We start from the raw sequence: 14972 nt of genomic DNA, 5'->3' as shown, positions 1-14972 counted from the left end.
ACTTGTGTGAGGAATATGAGGAACGAAGGTCCCTATTTATACTAATCACGCGGAGGAATTATGGTATGACTGAAACTTTGGAAACAAATCTCGAAAAGATCTGAAAATAAGCAAAAAAGAGCTGGGGAAGAGGCGCAGCAGCCACTGCGACCTTTGGAAGAGGCGCAGCAGGTGCTGCGTCCTTTCCCCAGAGGTTTCCTCCTGCGGAAAAAAGATTTTCCGCATTTCTGTTATGGAATTGCGGTAGATCTCAACTTCCTTATTGTTCGAAATAAGATTTCGGGATATATTTTGCCAAAAGATGAAAAGATTAAAATTATGGAATAGAAATATCCGGAATATTCCAGAACATTCCGACTCGGCATTTTAAACGGCTTATTATAAAATGAAGACGGTTTTTGACCCGGGCTCCAAATGAACTCTAATTACAATCAAAATGACCGTAACGGTGCGTAGATGAGGACCAAGGGGTAGACACAAATATTTGAGCTATCACTTGACGATAAACTTATGAATTGTCATAAATCGTTCCGTGTACTAAACATGCGGCCCAATCATCACCGGGTGGCTTGCGGGAGGTGCAGAAATGAGGTATCTACAAAATGGCTTTGGTTTCAGATAATGGCTCCACTGCATGACTGATCTAACAATTGCATAAAATTCTTTGTCATATGTGGAGTATTTCAGCTTGGCACCATTTAATTTTTCACTGAAATAGGCCACAGGTTTCTGGCACTGGGTCAGGACTGCTCCAATCCCCACTCCACTTGCATCATACTCAACTTCAAACAGCTGATCAAAATCTAGTAGTTTCAGGGTAGGGGTCTCACACATCATTCTCTTTATCTTTTCAAAGGATCGCTGAGCACTCTCAGTCCATTGAAACTCTCCTTTCTTCATACATTCAGTGATGGGCGCAACAACTACACTAGAGTTTCTGATGAACCTCCTATAAAAAGAAGCCAATCCATGAAACCCTCTTACTTCAGTGATGGTTTTAGGAGTTGGCCATGATTATATTGCTGCTACCTTCTCCTGATCAACAGATATACCCCTTCCAGATACAATGTACCCTAGGAAGGCCACTTCCTTAACCATAAAAGTACACTTCTCTAGCTTGCCAAAGAGTTTCTGTTCCTTAAGGATGTTGAACACATCTTTTAGATGCTTGAGATGTGCAGAAGAGCTGCTGCTGTATATCAGAATGTCATCAAAGTAAACTACAATAAATTTGCCCAAACATGGTCTCAGTACCTCTGTCATCAACCTCATTAATGTGCTAGGGGTATTAGACAGCCCAAATGGCATAACCAGCCACTCATAGAGGCCATGCTTAGTCTTGAATGCAGTTTTCCACTCATCTCCCTTCCTGATCCTAACTTGATGGTAACCCTGTCTGAGATCTATCTTTGAGAAGACAGTGGCTCCACTAAGCTCATCCAACATATCATCCAATCTTGGGATTGGAAACCTATACTTGACAGTAATGTTATTGATTGCTCTACTGTCAGTACACATCCTCCAAGTCCCATCTTTCTTTGGTACCAGGAAGGCAGGCACTGCACATGGACTCAGTGATTCCCTCACAAATCCCTTGGCCATCAGTTCTTCAATTTGGTGTTGTAGCTCTCTGGTTACAGTGGGATCACATCTGTAAGCTGGTCTGTTAAGTAGCACAGAACCAGGCACCAGGTCAATGTGATGTTCAATCCCTCTCAGTGGGGGTAACCCACTAGGCAACTCAGGTGGAAAAACTTACATGTACTTCTGAATCAGTGGTTTAACTTCTGCAGGCACCTCATTGCTCTCTTCTTTCTGAACTTCCTTTGACAGCAGAACCAATATAGGTTGTTCTTGCTTTATTTATTTTACCATAGCTGCTTCTGATAGAAATAGTACACCATTCAGCTCCTCAGGCATGTTGGGACTCTCATAGTTTCTCTGGTTTGGTGGCAAGGGTGTTAAGGTGACTTTCTTGCCATTATGCTTAAAACTGTAAGTGTTGTCCATCCCTTGTTGAATAGTGTTCTTGTCAAATTCCCATGGTCTTTCCAATAAGAGATGACAGACATCCATGGGCACTAAATCACATATTACTTCATCTTTATACACCTTCCCAATGGAGAATGACACAATGCACTGTTTGTCAACTCTCACCTCTGACCCTTTGTTCAACCATCTCAGTTTGTATGGGTTTGGGTGGTCCTGGGTAGGCAAGCTTAGCTTACTAACCAAGGTAGCGGAAGCAACATTAGTGCAGCTTCCTCCATCAATTATCATGTTACAAACCCTTCCCTGGACTGTGCACCTGCTCCTGAAGATTAGGGACCTCTGGTCAGCTTTCAAAGGAGCCTGTTTAGAGTGCATAACCCTCCACAAGACCAAGCTGTGTCCTATGTCAGGGGGAGCAACAACTTGTCCCTGCCTTGACTCCTCTTCTGTTTCTTCTAAGACCAGAGTTTCATCCTTCTCATACTTAATGAGACCCTCCCTTTCCCATTCTTCAATCTCCATCAGGGTAAGAGCCTTGTTGGAAGGACAGTCCTTTCTAAAGTGACCAAACCCTTGGCACTGGAAGCATCTTATCTTGTCTCTTGTCATAGCAGGATTGGCTTTTGAGGTTAAAGATGCCTTCTCCTTGTCTTCTGTGGTTTGGGTTGTTGGTTTAGGTGTCTCAGTGATCTTAACACCAGTATAAGGTTTGAATGTTGTTCTGGTGGAGAGTTTGGGTGTTAAAGGTTTCACCTTTCCCAGTTTCTCAACTCTTAAGGCTAGGTTGACTGCTTCATCAAATGACCACACCTGCTGCATCCTTACCCTGCTAGCAATCTTAGGATCTAGACCCTCAACAAACCTAGCAATATTTTGCTCAGGTTTTTCAGTGACCTCACATTGCAGGGTTAGCTGTTCAAAGCTCCTAAGATAGGCCTCAACAGATTGTTGGTCTTGCCTTAACTGAGTCAGTTTGATAAAAATGTCTTGGGTATAGTCTTTGGCTATAAATTTCTCTTTTAATTTCTTTTTCAACTTAAGCCAAGATCTAATTGGTTTCTTACCATCTCTAATACTTTGGTGTTTTATGATTTCATACCAAAGAGATGCATATCCTTTGAGTTTTAAGATGGCAACTTTAAAAGCTTTTTTGTCATCATAACTTTTAAACTCAAAGACTCTCTCAACGGATCTAAGCCAGTCTAATAAATCCTCAGGATTTAAACTACCATGGAAATCAGGAATGTCTACCTTTACATCTTTGTTTCTGGCATTATAGATCCCTTCCTCCAGTCTAGAGTCATCTGATTCAGAGATGACTTATTCATATGGATCATGCTGTGGCTGCCTCCTTCCTGCTCTTATTGCAATCCCTCTCCCCTTTCCTCTTCCTCTGAAAGGTAGTGGTTGCCTTCTTGGTGTTGGAATATGTGTCCTCCGACAATAATGCGATCATAATTGTTGATCATGATGATCACATGTTTAAGTCTCATTATAAAGAATACAATTGGGAAGTAATATTTTACTGTCAACTGGTCCACACATATCGGTAATGATTGGCTGACTAGAGTTTGACATTACTGTCGTGCGACGGTGGTGATCAGTTGATCCCCTAGGTCATACCTAAAGGGCAACACTCTTAATTGATCAATTAATTGATCGTATAACGTTACGAGTCAATTAAATTATTTAAAATTGACGGACAATTTTGGAAGTAATATTTACGTGTCTCATTGAAATTTGATTAAATGAGATACGGTCTGAGTAATTGAATTGTTTCATTACTCAGATGAAATTATTGTTTAAAGAAACAATTGAAATTGAATGAATTATTATAAATACAAATTATTGTGATTTATAATTGGTAAAATATTTTGGTACAAGTAATTATGAATTACTAAGTCGATTTTTGTATATGACGTATTTTTATTAGTACGTTGATTTTTAATATGTTAAAAATGCATAAAAAATTTATGTAACATATGACATGTGACATAAGACAAATTGACATTTTGACAAAGATAATATGGAGTCCATATTATCTAAGTGTACCGAAATTAAGGGTGGATTTAGGATAATATTGTGTTTATTATTTGAGTGGTAAGCATAATGATTACCCTAATTGTCTAGCCATGCACACCTAGTTGTCATTGTGAACACCAACTCTTGCATGCATTGCCTCCCTCTAATCCCCCTTCCACCCGGTTTTTTGAGAGGAAAAACCACTTGGGTTTTTCCTCTTATTTTACTTAATATACACTAAAATGTAGTTGTTATTCATTGATTCATTCATCATCTAAAATAAGAATTTTAGAAAGATAAAAACCTTCCTCTACCTTCTCTCTAAAAACCGGTTTTGAGGAGACCAAAATAAAATATTTTTGGGTCAATTTTTCCTACAAAATTAATATTGTACTAGTATTCATAATATTAATTTCATTAAGAGTGTGCCTTGGGTATTATACTTTGGGAGAGATCCTATACTTGGATCTTAGTTCTTCCACTAAGGAAAGCACAAGAACAAGAGAGAAGGAGATCTCTCTTGTGCCCAAATAAACCAATATTCCAATGTAAGATAAAGATTTCTTCTTTATTTTGATTATAGTTTGCATGCATAAGATCACCAATTAATTTTATGATTAAATTAACATAATATATATATATGAATATGTTGAGTATATAGATCTACTTATCTTTCAATCGGTATCAAGAGCCTTGGTTGTTTGCATGCAAATCGGTTAAAAGTTTTTCCGAGTTATACGATTAACATATAAAACTTGTTAAATTTGTGTTATTATGATATATCACGAAAATCATTATGCATGTTAAAATTTCTGGTCCTAAAATATTTTTAGGATATTTTGGTTAATTTATGGATTTTTATTGTTCATATTACATAATAATGACATTAAAAATATGATTTTATGAATAAAATGTCATTTTCGGACTAAAATTAGCTAAACTTCGAATTTTCCAGTGATTTTTGGATATGTTGTCACATATATTATTTTGAGATGATCTGTAAATTTTCATAATTTTTGGACTTCTTATGCTCGAAAAATGGATTTTTCATTTTTAAAATCGGATTTAAGTGAAAAATAGGTTAATATGAGATAAATTTCGAATCTGGTCATAGAAATTTAGTATGTTGTCACATGCAATTTTACAAGATGTGTGTAAAATAATAGGCTATATTGAAGCCTTTTTGCATGATTTATGGATTTTTGAAGAAAAATAGCATAAATAGTGACTTAATTAGTGAAATATTAATAAAACATACTCCATGACTAAGGAAAACTGTCACATGTTGCATTTTATTACCTTTTTCAGATCTAAAATTTAAAAGTTGATGAATATAATTTTTCTCATGTTTTTATGATTATTTTGTTAAAAGCCGATAAACCGCAACATTGTTTTTCCGGATAAATTTCGAAATTTTAACCTAAGTTTTTGAACATTATGAGTGTCATGGTATTTTTCCAGAATGTTCATGAGTTTAAATTTCAAATTTTGAATTTATTTGAAATTTTGTGATTTATTTGAAGTTTATAGCTTCTTTATTGTATTTTTAGGTCCATTAATGAACAAATATTAGAAATGTGAGTTAATTATGGTCAAATAATTAGTGAAGACTAAATTTTGAGTCTTAAAAGGTTTGGGTAATTAAATTATGCATAAATATGAATTTATGTAATTTTTGTGATTATAAAATGTTGAATCACGCAAATCCGTAAAAACCAAGTAATATACGATATTGGCTACTTAAAGGCGATTTAGCATAAAATTGGGCATGTTCATACATATTATAATGCTGCATTTTCTTTATGATTGTCATACTTTTATTTATGTAATTTTGAATTATGTAATTTTTACTTAGTATGGCTTTAGTTTTTAATTGGTATTACCCGAAATGTATGGGAATATCGATTCGGTTGTAATTTATTGTGATCTCGTATCACCGTTTTGTTAATTAATAGATTTATTTTATTCTAGTTACAAATGTATAATAGGAAATTATGTAATTTGTTATGTAATTTTATTTATTTCGGAGTTCCCAAAGACGGATTTCTTCAAGATGACGATACATAAAGACGGTGTTACCTCGAGATGCGTGCCACAACCGAAGTTCAAGGGACCAATGGAGTTGGTTTCCGAATATGTAATAGTTAATTAGATTTTCTATTTTAGGAAGGCCATACTAGGATTTATTTTTATGCTTTGCATTTTTATATGTCGCATGCTTCGCTAAATCGCCATAACTAAAACATGCATCATCTTTCATCGAGTTTATCGACCGTGTCAATTAGAATTATCATAATTCACCGCTTTAGTTCACTTAAAACGTGATAGATAATAAATTGACATGACCTCTCGCTAAAACAATCAATTGAGACATAGCCTTACCAAATAGTAGAAACCATGAAAACCTATTTCGCGAGGGAGTACACTCGGTCCTACCGGGGTATAAACCTTGTTACGTGGGGGAAGTGGGTGATAAATGTCAATCCACCGAATTCATGTTGATAAGGGGTATTTCGGCACACCGTGCCCTAAGTTGATATGGGTTTGGATTAAAGACACATTTATTCGAAATTTGGGTTGTACTCAACGAAAGTATTCACGACGATTTCCGGATGTGTTTTGGGCTAGAGATAAATATTAATGTAATTTTATCGACCAAGAGTTCTAAAAGTAGAATCGATTAAGAGGTTAATCCACCAAGTTATGTTAATAAAGGGTATTTCGGCACACCGTGCCCTAAATTAATATGAATTTGGGTCTTGGAATCATTTATCAAGTTGGGTAGAGGTCACTAGATAAATGCATTAAAACTTGTTTAAATTAAATTAAATTTTTACGAGTATTATTATTATTATTAAAACGACATTTGTTTTACTCCTTCTATTTTGTTTTGTAGACCACTTCTTTTCCCATAACAAATGGCTACACCAACCCCTAACGCCACGCCTCTCGCTAATTCATCATGGCTCCGATCCTTCATAGATCGATGTAAACTTGAAAAGAATGGGTCAAATTTCTCCGATTGGGATGCCCAACTCAAATTAGCCGCCCAAGGTGACGACAAGCTTCGTTACCTAACCGAGGCCTCTCCACCCGAACCTAATACTAGGTCGACTGCCGCCACTAGGGAAGCATATGAGGCTTACCATAAGGGGTCCGCCGCAATGAAAAACGTGTTGATATTTGCGATGGAGGCGGATCTCCAAAGGAGAGCCTTTAAAATGGGCACCGCTAATGAGATTTACTCCAAGCTTGTGACAATGTTTTCACAAACTCCGCGGATCGTCCAATATGAGGTGGCCGCGGCATTCTTTGATCTCGACTTCAAAGAGGGCCAAAAGGTTAGCCCTCATGTGCTCAAACTTATGGAGCTTGTCGAGACCTTGAAGATTCAAAAAGTTGAAATCCCCAAAGAACTCATTGTAGATAAGATTCTACACTCCTTATCCAAAGTCAAAGCGTATGTTCAATTCCGGGTGAATTTTAACATGCAAGACAAGGATGTGTCTCTTGAAGAATTGCACAAGTTACTTATGCAAGCCGAAAGGGACATGGGGTTAAATGTGAACCCACCCAAGGATGTGCTTAACATTAGCACCAAAAGTAAAGGGAAGTTCAAGAAGAATGGGAGGAAGGGTAAGAAGCAAGCTCCCACTTTCACCAAAGCTAAGGCTAATGATGCTAGCACTTCAAAAATCAAGAAGGGTCCTCTTGATAAATGTCATTATTGTAATGGTATTGGACATTGGAAAAGAAATTGTTCCAAATACCTTGGTGATATTAAGGCTGGAAAGATTACTCCAGTAGGTAAATGACTATCCTTTCTTATTGAAAGTTGTGATAATGTATCTTCCTTTTTTATTGAAAATAGGGCCTCCACCAAGCAAAGACAAAGGAAAAGAAAAGCAAGCTTGAGAAACCATCAAGAAGCTAGGAATAGCTTTCATGGAGCTTCGCTTTTTATTGTCTTATTTTAATTATGTTTTGGATTTTAGAACCTTTAAGTTTCCGTGTTCGACATGGAAAGGTATTTTGGATAATTGGTTGTTTTTGGATAATGGTGGCTTGGTTTGCAACCCAAGTCACCCATTTTATCATTTTATCCTTTGTTCTAAAAATTCGTATTTAAATGCTTGCTCTTAGAAACATATGATTATTCACTTAAAGTGATCTAATAGACAACTATAATGACGGGATTCATTATATGTCCACATGCTTAAGGCTTGTGTATGATCATTTATAAAGTGATTTTGAGTCTATGAACTCTCTTAAAGGAATGTCAATCACCAAGTACACTTACGAAATCTAAAACTATTAGTCAATCTATGAGATAGTCCTCCTTGTACTTCAAAATTCATAATTTGTGTCTCATAAGCTATCTTTGAATCTATAGTGTATTCATTCTAAAGATAGAGTGGGAGAAAAATGAGGACACAACACACACCAAGACAAATTTGGTTACTTGTGTAAATGAGATCTACGCAATGAAGAATGATTTGAATGAAGGTATATCTATTTATATAGTATACCCAATAGATGAGATCTATGGTCTAAACTAGTTCTACATGACTAGAGAAACCAAGTGAAGTAATCGAAAGAACATATTCTTAAGATAACTACGTGAGGACACCAAAAGAAAGTTTTGGAAGAAGAATGACTAATGTAATGTCTTAATTGACTAGTTTATGATTTTGACCAATAGTTTCAATATTGATATTTACTTAAGAGCCTAAATGAATCAAAGTAACATCCTAGAAAATAAACAAGATTATGACTAGAGGTTGCAAGGATTGATATACCGATATCTTTAATAGCCAAGTTTTAACCATGCAGATGTCATTACTTAACCTCATTATGAAATAAAATGGTTAAACCTCCTTCCGAAAGGGTGTTTCGAAGGACGTGTTCTAGATATTATTTATATTTGAATAATGACATTGCTACACATCATTATGACATGTGTAAGTTAGAGATTAAAATCTCTTTCAATAAGGTTAAGATGAGACCACTTCAAAATAGGTATTTCGAATGGATATGATGGGAACATATATGGTTTTATCTTAATAACTTGGCAATGCAATTTATATTTCAATTCTTGAAATGTTTCAATTAAGAAGTAAATTTCGAAACATGTGGAATTGAGTGGGAGTTTGAAATTATCATGTGAAGACATTGAATTTAGTGGGAGCAATCATCTTGTAAAAGTTTATAACTCATCACTCATTGAAAAATGACGAGCTAATACCTTCCTTCACAAAGGAAGATTTGAGTTTTCAATTCTCGATGAAAATGGACCATGATGTATCCAACTACATCATGAGATGTTGGATAAGTATTGTAAGATACACATCGAATCAACGAGATACGTAGGTTATTCATTTAAATGAAAATGGAATTACCATTACCAGTCATGATCGTTCCTTGAACCTAAATATAGTTGATAACATGATTAAAAGTTACTAATGTTTCCGCCATTAGAATAATCATGCACATGTCCAATTATGAATCATATGCATAATAGCATGATGAATCATTGGTAAGCCATAGTAGAAACGTCATGAATTCTCGAGAAGAATTCGATGAGCGATTTCGGTGTTTGACAGAATACTCTGTTATGTGTCAAGAGGTTGCACATTTTAAAGGAATCCGAACACACGTAAAGATTTATGAAAATCCTAAACTTTACAAGCTAAATGGAGAAATAGAAAGTTAGGAAAGATACTTAGTTGAATTAAGAAGTTGCTCAAAACTGATCTTTCCTAATATGCTAGGACTTGTGAGAAGTGCTAGACTAATCATCTTGACAAATTGTTGCAAGACTCTACAAAACATATACCTAGTGCATTGTGTGTGGATGGAGGACTTGATCAGTACAAGTTATATCATTCACCACAAATTCGTTCGTTATGTGATAATCGATAAGGAAGTTCCTTCAAGATATAGATCCGAAACCAAGGTCGGGAACCTTGATGTGTACTTGGTAAGGTTCATGCTATGAGTGATAACATGAATGTAAAGGATAATACGATTAAGAAGTTTGAACACATGGACACGTAACATGTTAAACTTCTATTGAAATCAACAAGTGTTTACACACTTACGATATGCATCACAAGGTTGTAATCTTGTATTGACTACCCGAGTGTGATGTCGACATTTGTTGTTTGAGTTATTATTAACTCACCATATACTTTGTTACATCCAAACGGGTTGTGGAGACAATTGAACCCCGTTAAAGTGAACATGGATTAGCATTATATTTGCCCATAGTCACTTGTATGAAGTGACGTCTCGAAGTGACTAGAGTGTGATGCGATTGATGGCAAGTTCAAGTGCCATAGAGTCATGTGAGATGACTAGTCGATCACATAGGCAGACTGTTATGAACTTTCTGTCGGGCCTAATGACCGCTTATAGAGTTCTGGCAAATTTATATAGCCTGGTCGTGGCGAGAGCTGCTATAGTATTCAAATGAGTCGATTCTTTTGACTAAAGACTATTCCCCTAAGATGGCACAGTTTCAGATTAACTTTGATTTGTGTTACTACGACCTTCGTAAATGGGTCCAAATGGCCATATTTTGGGTTATGATGGCTGTGGCTAGTTGAAGGGAATGAGTGCGATAGGAATTGTCCACCCCTAGTCAGGGTTATAACAATATCTCAGGGCCACTCGAGGAGTAATGAACTGGAAATGCGTGGCCACGCTCGGAATGTATCCATGGTGGATAAATCCGGTCAATCAGTTATTCTCCAGATCGAGGAAACCACTCTCGATGTGATCACTTGCAAGTACGACCTGAAAGACACCTTGCATTGAGTGGGAGATAGTAATAGGACAAGAGAATTGATGACGCACACTTGTCGAGGACAAGTGGGAGATTGTTGGAATATGTGTCCTCCGACAATAATGCGATCACAACTGTTGATCATGATGATCACATGTTTAAGTCTCATTATAAAGAATACAATTGGGAAGTAATATTTTATCAAACTGGTCCACACATATCGGTAATGATTGGCTGACTAGAGTTTGACATTACTGTCGTGCGACGGTGGTGATCAGTTGATCCCCTAGGTCATACCTAAAGGGCAACACTCTTAATTGATCAATTAATTGATCGTATAACGTTACGAGTCAATTAAATTATTTAAAATTGACGGACAATTTTGGAAGTAATATTTACGTGTCTCATTGAAATTTGATTAAATGAGATACGGTCTGAGTAATTGAATTGTTTCATTACTCAGATGAAATAATTGTTTAAAGAAACAATTGAAATTGAATGAATTATTATAAATACAAATTATTGTGATTTATAATTGGTAAAATATTTTGGTACAAGTAATTATGAATTACTAAGTCGATTTTTGTATATGACGTATTTTTATTAGTACGTTGATTTTTAATATGTTAAAAATGCATAACAAATTTATGTAACATATGACATGTTACATAAGACAAATTGACATTTTGACAAAGATAATATGAAGTCCATATTATCTAAGTGTACCGAAATTAAAGGTGGATTTAGGATAATATTGTGTTTATTATTTGAGTGGTAAGCATAATGATTACCCTAATTGTCTAGCCATGCACACCTAGTTGTCATTGTGAAGACCAACTCTTGCATGCATTGGCTCCCTCTAATCCCCCTTCCACCCGGTTTTTTGAGAGGAAAAACCACTTTGGTTTTTCCTCTTATTTTACCTAATATACACTAAAATGTAGTTGTTATTCATTGATTCATTCATCATCTAAAATAAGAATTTTAGAAAGATAAAAACCTTCCTCTACCTTCTCTCTAAAAACCAGTTTTGAGGAGACCAAAATAAAATATTTTTGGGTCAATTTTTCCTACAAAATTAATATTGTACTAGTATTCATAATATTAATTTCATTAAGAGTGTGCCTTGGGTATTATACTTTGGGAGAGATCCTATACTTGGATCTTAGTTCTTCCACTAAGGAAAGCACAAGAACAAGAGAGAAGGAGATCTCTCTTGTGCCCAAATAAAACAATATTCCAATGTAAGATAAAGATTTCTTCTTTATTTTGATTATAGTTTGCATGCATAAGATCACCAATTAATTTTATGATTAAATTAACATAAAACATATATGAATATGTTGAGTATATAGATCTACTTATCTTTCACTTGGGTCATGGTTTGGAAATCTTTCCATGACAGTATGGACAACATTGAGCAAAGTATCCACATTTCATGCCAAATTCTCTATCCTTGTCTCAATACCAGTAAGTCTCTCTTCACTCATTGGGTTGTTTTTTGTGTTTTTGTTGTAGTTAGGGTTAATGAACTCACTTTCTCTCACTCAGGACTAACACAAGATGGGATTGTGTTATAAGCTAAGCTCTGATAACCAAGTTTACAGTGTAAAATATGGAGAATCCTGACAAAGTCACAAACACAGACTGTCTCGGTGATGCAATGAACTTTAGTAATTTAGTAAAAATTGCAAATGAGCTCAATAAATTGTGGAATTTGGTGGAAAGCTAGTTATAAAGATGAGCTAAAACTGATCTAACGATTTTTCAAGCCTTCTAAGTATTTTTAATAAGTCCCTCAACAGACTGATGCAGACAGAATTTGAGCAAGTCTGCAGGAAAGACGCTGTGACAATTTTCTTTGGTATTTCTGGAATAAAAAATGGATATAACTATCAAACTAATGACCATAACAAGCACATAAAGTATCAAACTCAAGACACACAATGAGGATCAAACAACCCACATCAAGCACAGAATTGAATGAGACTCACCCACAGGTACTTAATCAACACTTGGAAATGTTATTAAACCTGACTTAACTCTAGGACTCAGCAAGAATTAAGATTTTGGAATACTTGAGAGAATTCTCAGGTTTTTGTTCATTAATCAAAGTCTGTCTTTCAACAGCAGCCTCAAGATCCTTATATAGGCCTTGAAAACTAGGTTTACAATTTGTAGGGCCTTCATCCAAGGGCCATGACTGTTTTTAGGATAAGTACAATTGAAAGATAAATATTTTACAAACGGAAATTCAAAGGCAAACTAGTAAAACAAGAGTTCTTGGGTAAAACAGACTGTGTCTGATGTAAAAAGCAGTCTGTCCTTGGCTTGTTGTGTGCAGGTTGTTGGTGGATTTGGAATCTTGCAGCATTACTCCCAAAGTCAAGGCAATTTGTGAGGTTTCGTGCCTTGCATTTAGATGGAAAACTAAGCAGGGAAATTTTAAAAGTAGCCTCACAATTGCCTCACCAAAAGAGGAAAGTATTCTTTATGCTTTTTGGCCTGTTTCATTCAGCAACATGTGACTGTCTCTTGGGGTTGTTTCTTGGACTAATTCTTGGCCCGGCTAGAATGTGGCTTGGTCTCAGTTCATGGACTTTTCAGCTGGCCATGGTGGCAGCTGGTGGTTGGCTTGGAATTGATACTTCTGGCTTGGACAGGGTGGCCTGATTGGGATTATTGCCTGCTCAGGGTTGCTGTAAGTTGTTGAGCTTTGAGCCTGGTTGGACTGATCCAGTGTCAGTGTGGAGATGTCATTACCCTGGTCTGTGGCTCATGCTGCATAATCTCAAGTCAAATTGTTTACACAAAGATATGAAGTTGTGAACCATTACTCTTTTTAGTTGTAAGCAACAATTCATGGCATGGGGATTTATATCGAAGTGGTGTCTGAATGAAGATCACACGGCTTCCGACATATGGTAATTTGACTAGAAAACGCAAATTTACGTAACTATCTTACTCCCCCCATACCACACCAATGATAATATTGACTTTTTCACACTTGTCGAGATACGTTTTGCAATGTGAATATCTTTAGTTACGCATTATTAAAAATTATAAAAATTTAATATTCTTATAGCATTCATGGCGATAAATCAAACAATATCTCACATGACTATATTTTGTTTTATAGATTATGAATAATATCGAAGATTTCCTACGACCATAAATAGTGCCAAGATTCTCAATGTTACCATTGGTGTGGTATGGAGGGAGTACTACATTAGGTACATAAAAACCTCTATTTTTTCAAAAAAAAAAAAATTGAATCTAACATTTAGAAACCTACAAACCTCCTTTTACTTACGTCGTCTGTTTTCGTTAGTCACTGTAACATCTAAGATCGTCTATTTCATTATAGCTTATCAAATCTCGCCAACTTTGAACTATTATGAGAGTGTATACGGCACGTATTGATATCTAACGCTACCTTAACTTTGTTCAGCATGTGATGCATGTCAACTGCACTAAGAATACTTGCTATCTAGGCGAGTAGGCGTACCTGCGATGCTGAAGCGAACAAGTTTGAGGGCACATTTCCGGACCAAAAGTGCAGAATTAGTAGTCTATCAAGCCATAATTGTGCTTAGAAGAGTGACATTCGAAAGCAAAAAATGTAGTTTTTCTCCAAATTATGCTTCATGTGTTGCTTCAAAGAAGGAGAGATTGATAAATGTTCATACTGTTTTTTCCCCCTCATTTTTACCTTTGATAGTGTGAGATATTGTAAATGAGTAAAGCAAAATTCGACGGTGGGTGTAAGGAATCATCCAACTATTTGAGCATATATGCTTTTCTCCACATGATACTTTATTATACTCCGTAGTAAATACTCCCCCACATCTTAAAGGTGTTTCACATTTCCTCAACTGTTTTTTTTTTTTGGGTTTTGTCAAAAAGACCAAGAAAAGAGGAGATGGTCAATTACTAAATGACAAGTAGGTCAAACTGAGTGTGAATGATTAAATTACTTATCAAATTAATTCTTAGAATAGCTATGTTATAATAAGACAACAAATGATCGGAACAATTGACTAATATACCTAAAAATGAAATACGACAAAAATTGACAGATACTGATGTAAAACCGGGTACCAAATCGGTGTGAATTTTAGACACGAAAAGGCCTGATTTGGTGAAGTATCGTGAGTGATATTTTAGGTGT

At 35.8% G+C, this 14972-nt stretch overlaps 1 protein-coding gene across 1 annotated transcript; it reads right to left on the bottom strand.

The window, feature by feature from the left end:
• Positions 1-1014: 1014 nt before the first annotated feature.
• On the bottom strand, positions 1015-2811 carry LOC141649438 (uncharacterized). Its single transcript, XM_074458128.1, has 3 exons — positions 1873-2811; positions 1760-1824; positions 1015-1663 (listed from the first exon to the last, which is right to left on the bottom strand). The coding sequence occupies exons 1-3, from the start codon at positions 2809-2811 to the stop codon at positions 1015-1017; spliced, it is 1653 nt and encodes a 550-aa protein (XP_074314229.1).
• Positions 2812-14972: the final 12161 nt, after the last annotated feature.

Source organism: Silene latifolia, chromosome 3 (assembly GCF_048544455.1).
Source record: "Silene latifolia isolate original U9 population chromosome 3, ASM4854445v1, whole genome shotgun sequence".
NCBI lineage: Eukaryota > Viridiplantae > Streptophyta > Magnoliopsida > Caryophyllales > Caryophyllaceae > Silene > Silene latifolia.
This window is presented reverse-complemented; position numbering and strand designations above follow the sequence as displayed.

Bases quoted from the DNA above. Each gene is read 5' to 3' on its own strand.
- LOC141649438 (XM_074458128.1), bottom strand. From the start codon at position 2,811: ATGCAGCAGGTGTGGTCATTTGATGAAGCAGTCAACCTAGCCTTAAGA. The intron at 1,825-1,872 runs GTAAAATAAATA...CTGCTGTCAAAG, and splicing joins TTCTATCAGAAGCAGCTATG to GAAGTTCAGAAAGAAGAGAG. The intron at 1,664-1,759 runs GTAAGTTTTTCC...GCTACTTAACAG, and splicing joins CCACTGATTCAGAAGTACAT to ACCAGCTTACAGATGTGATC.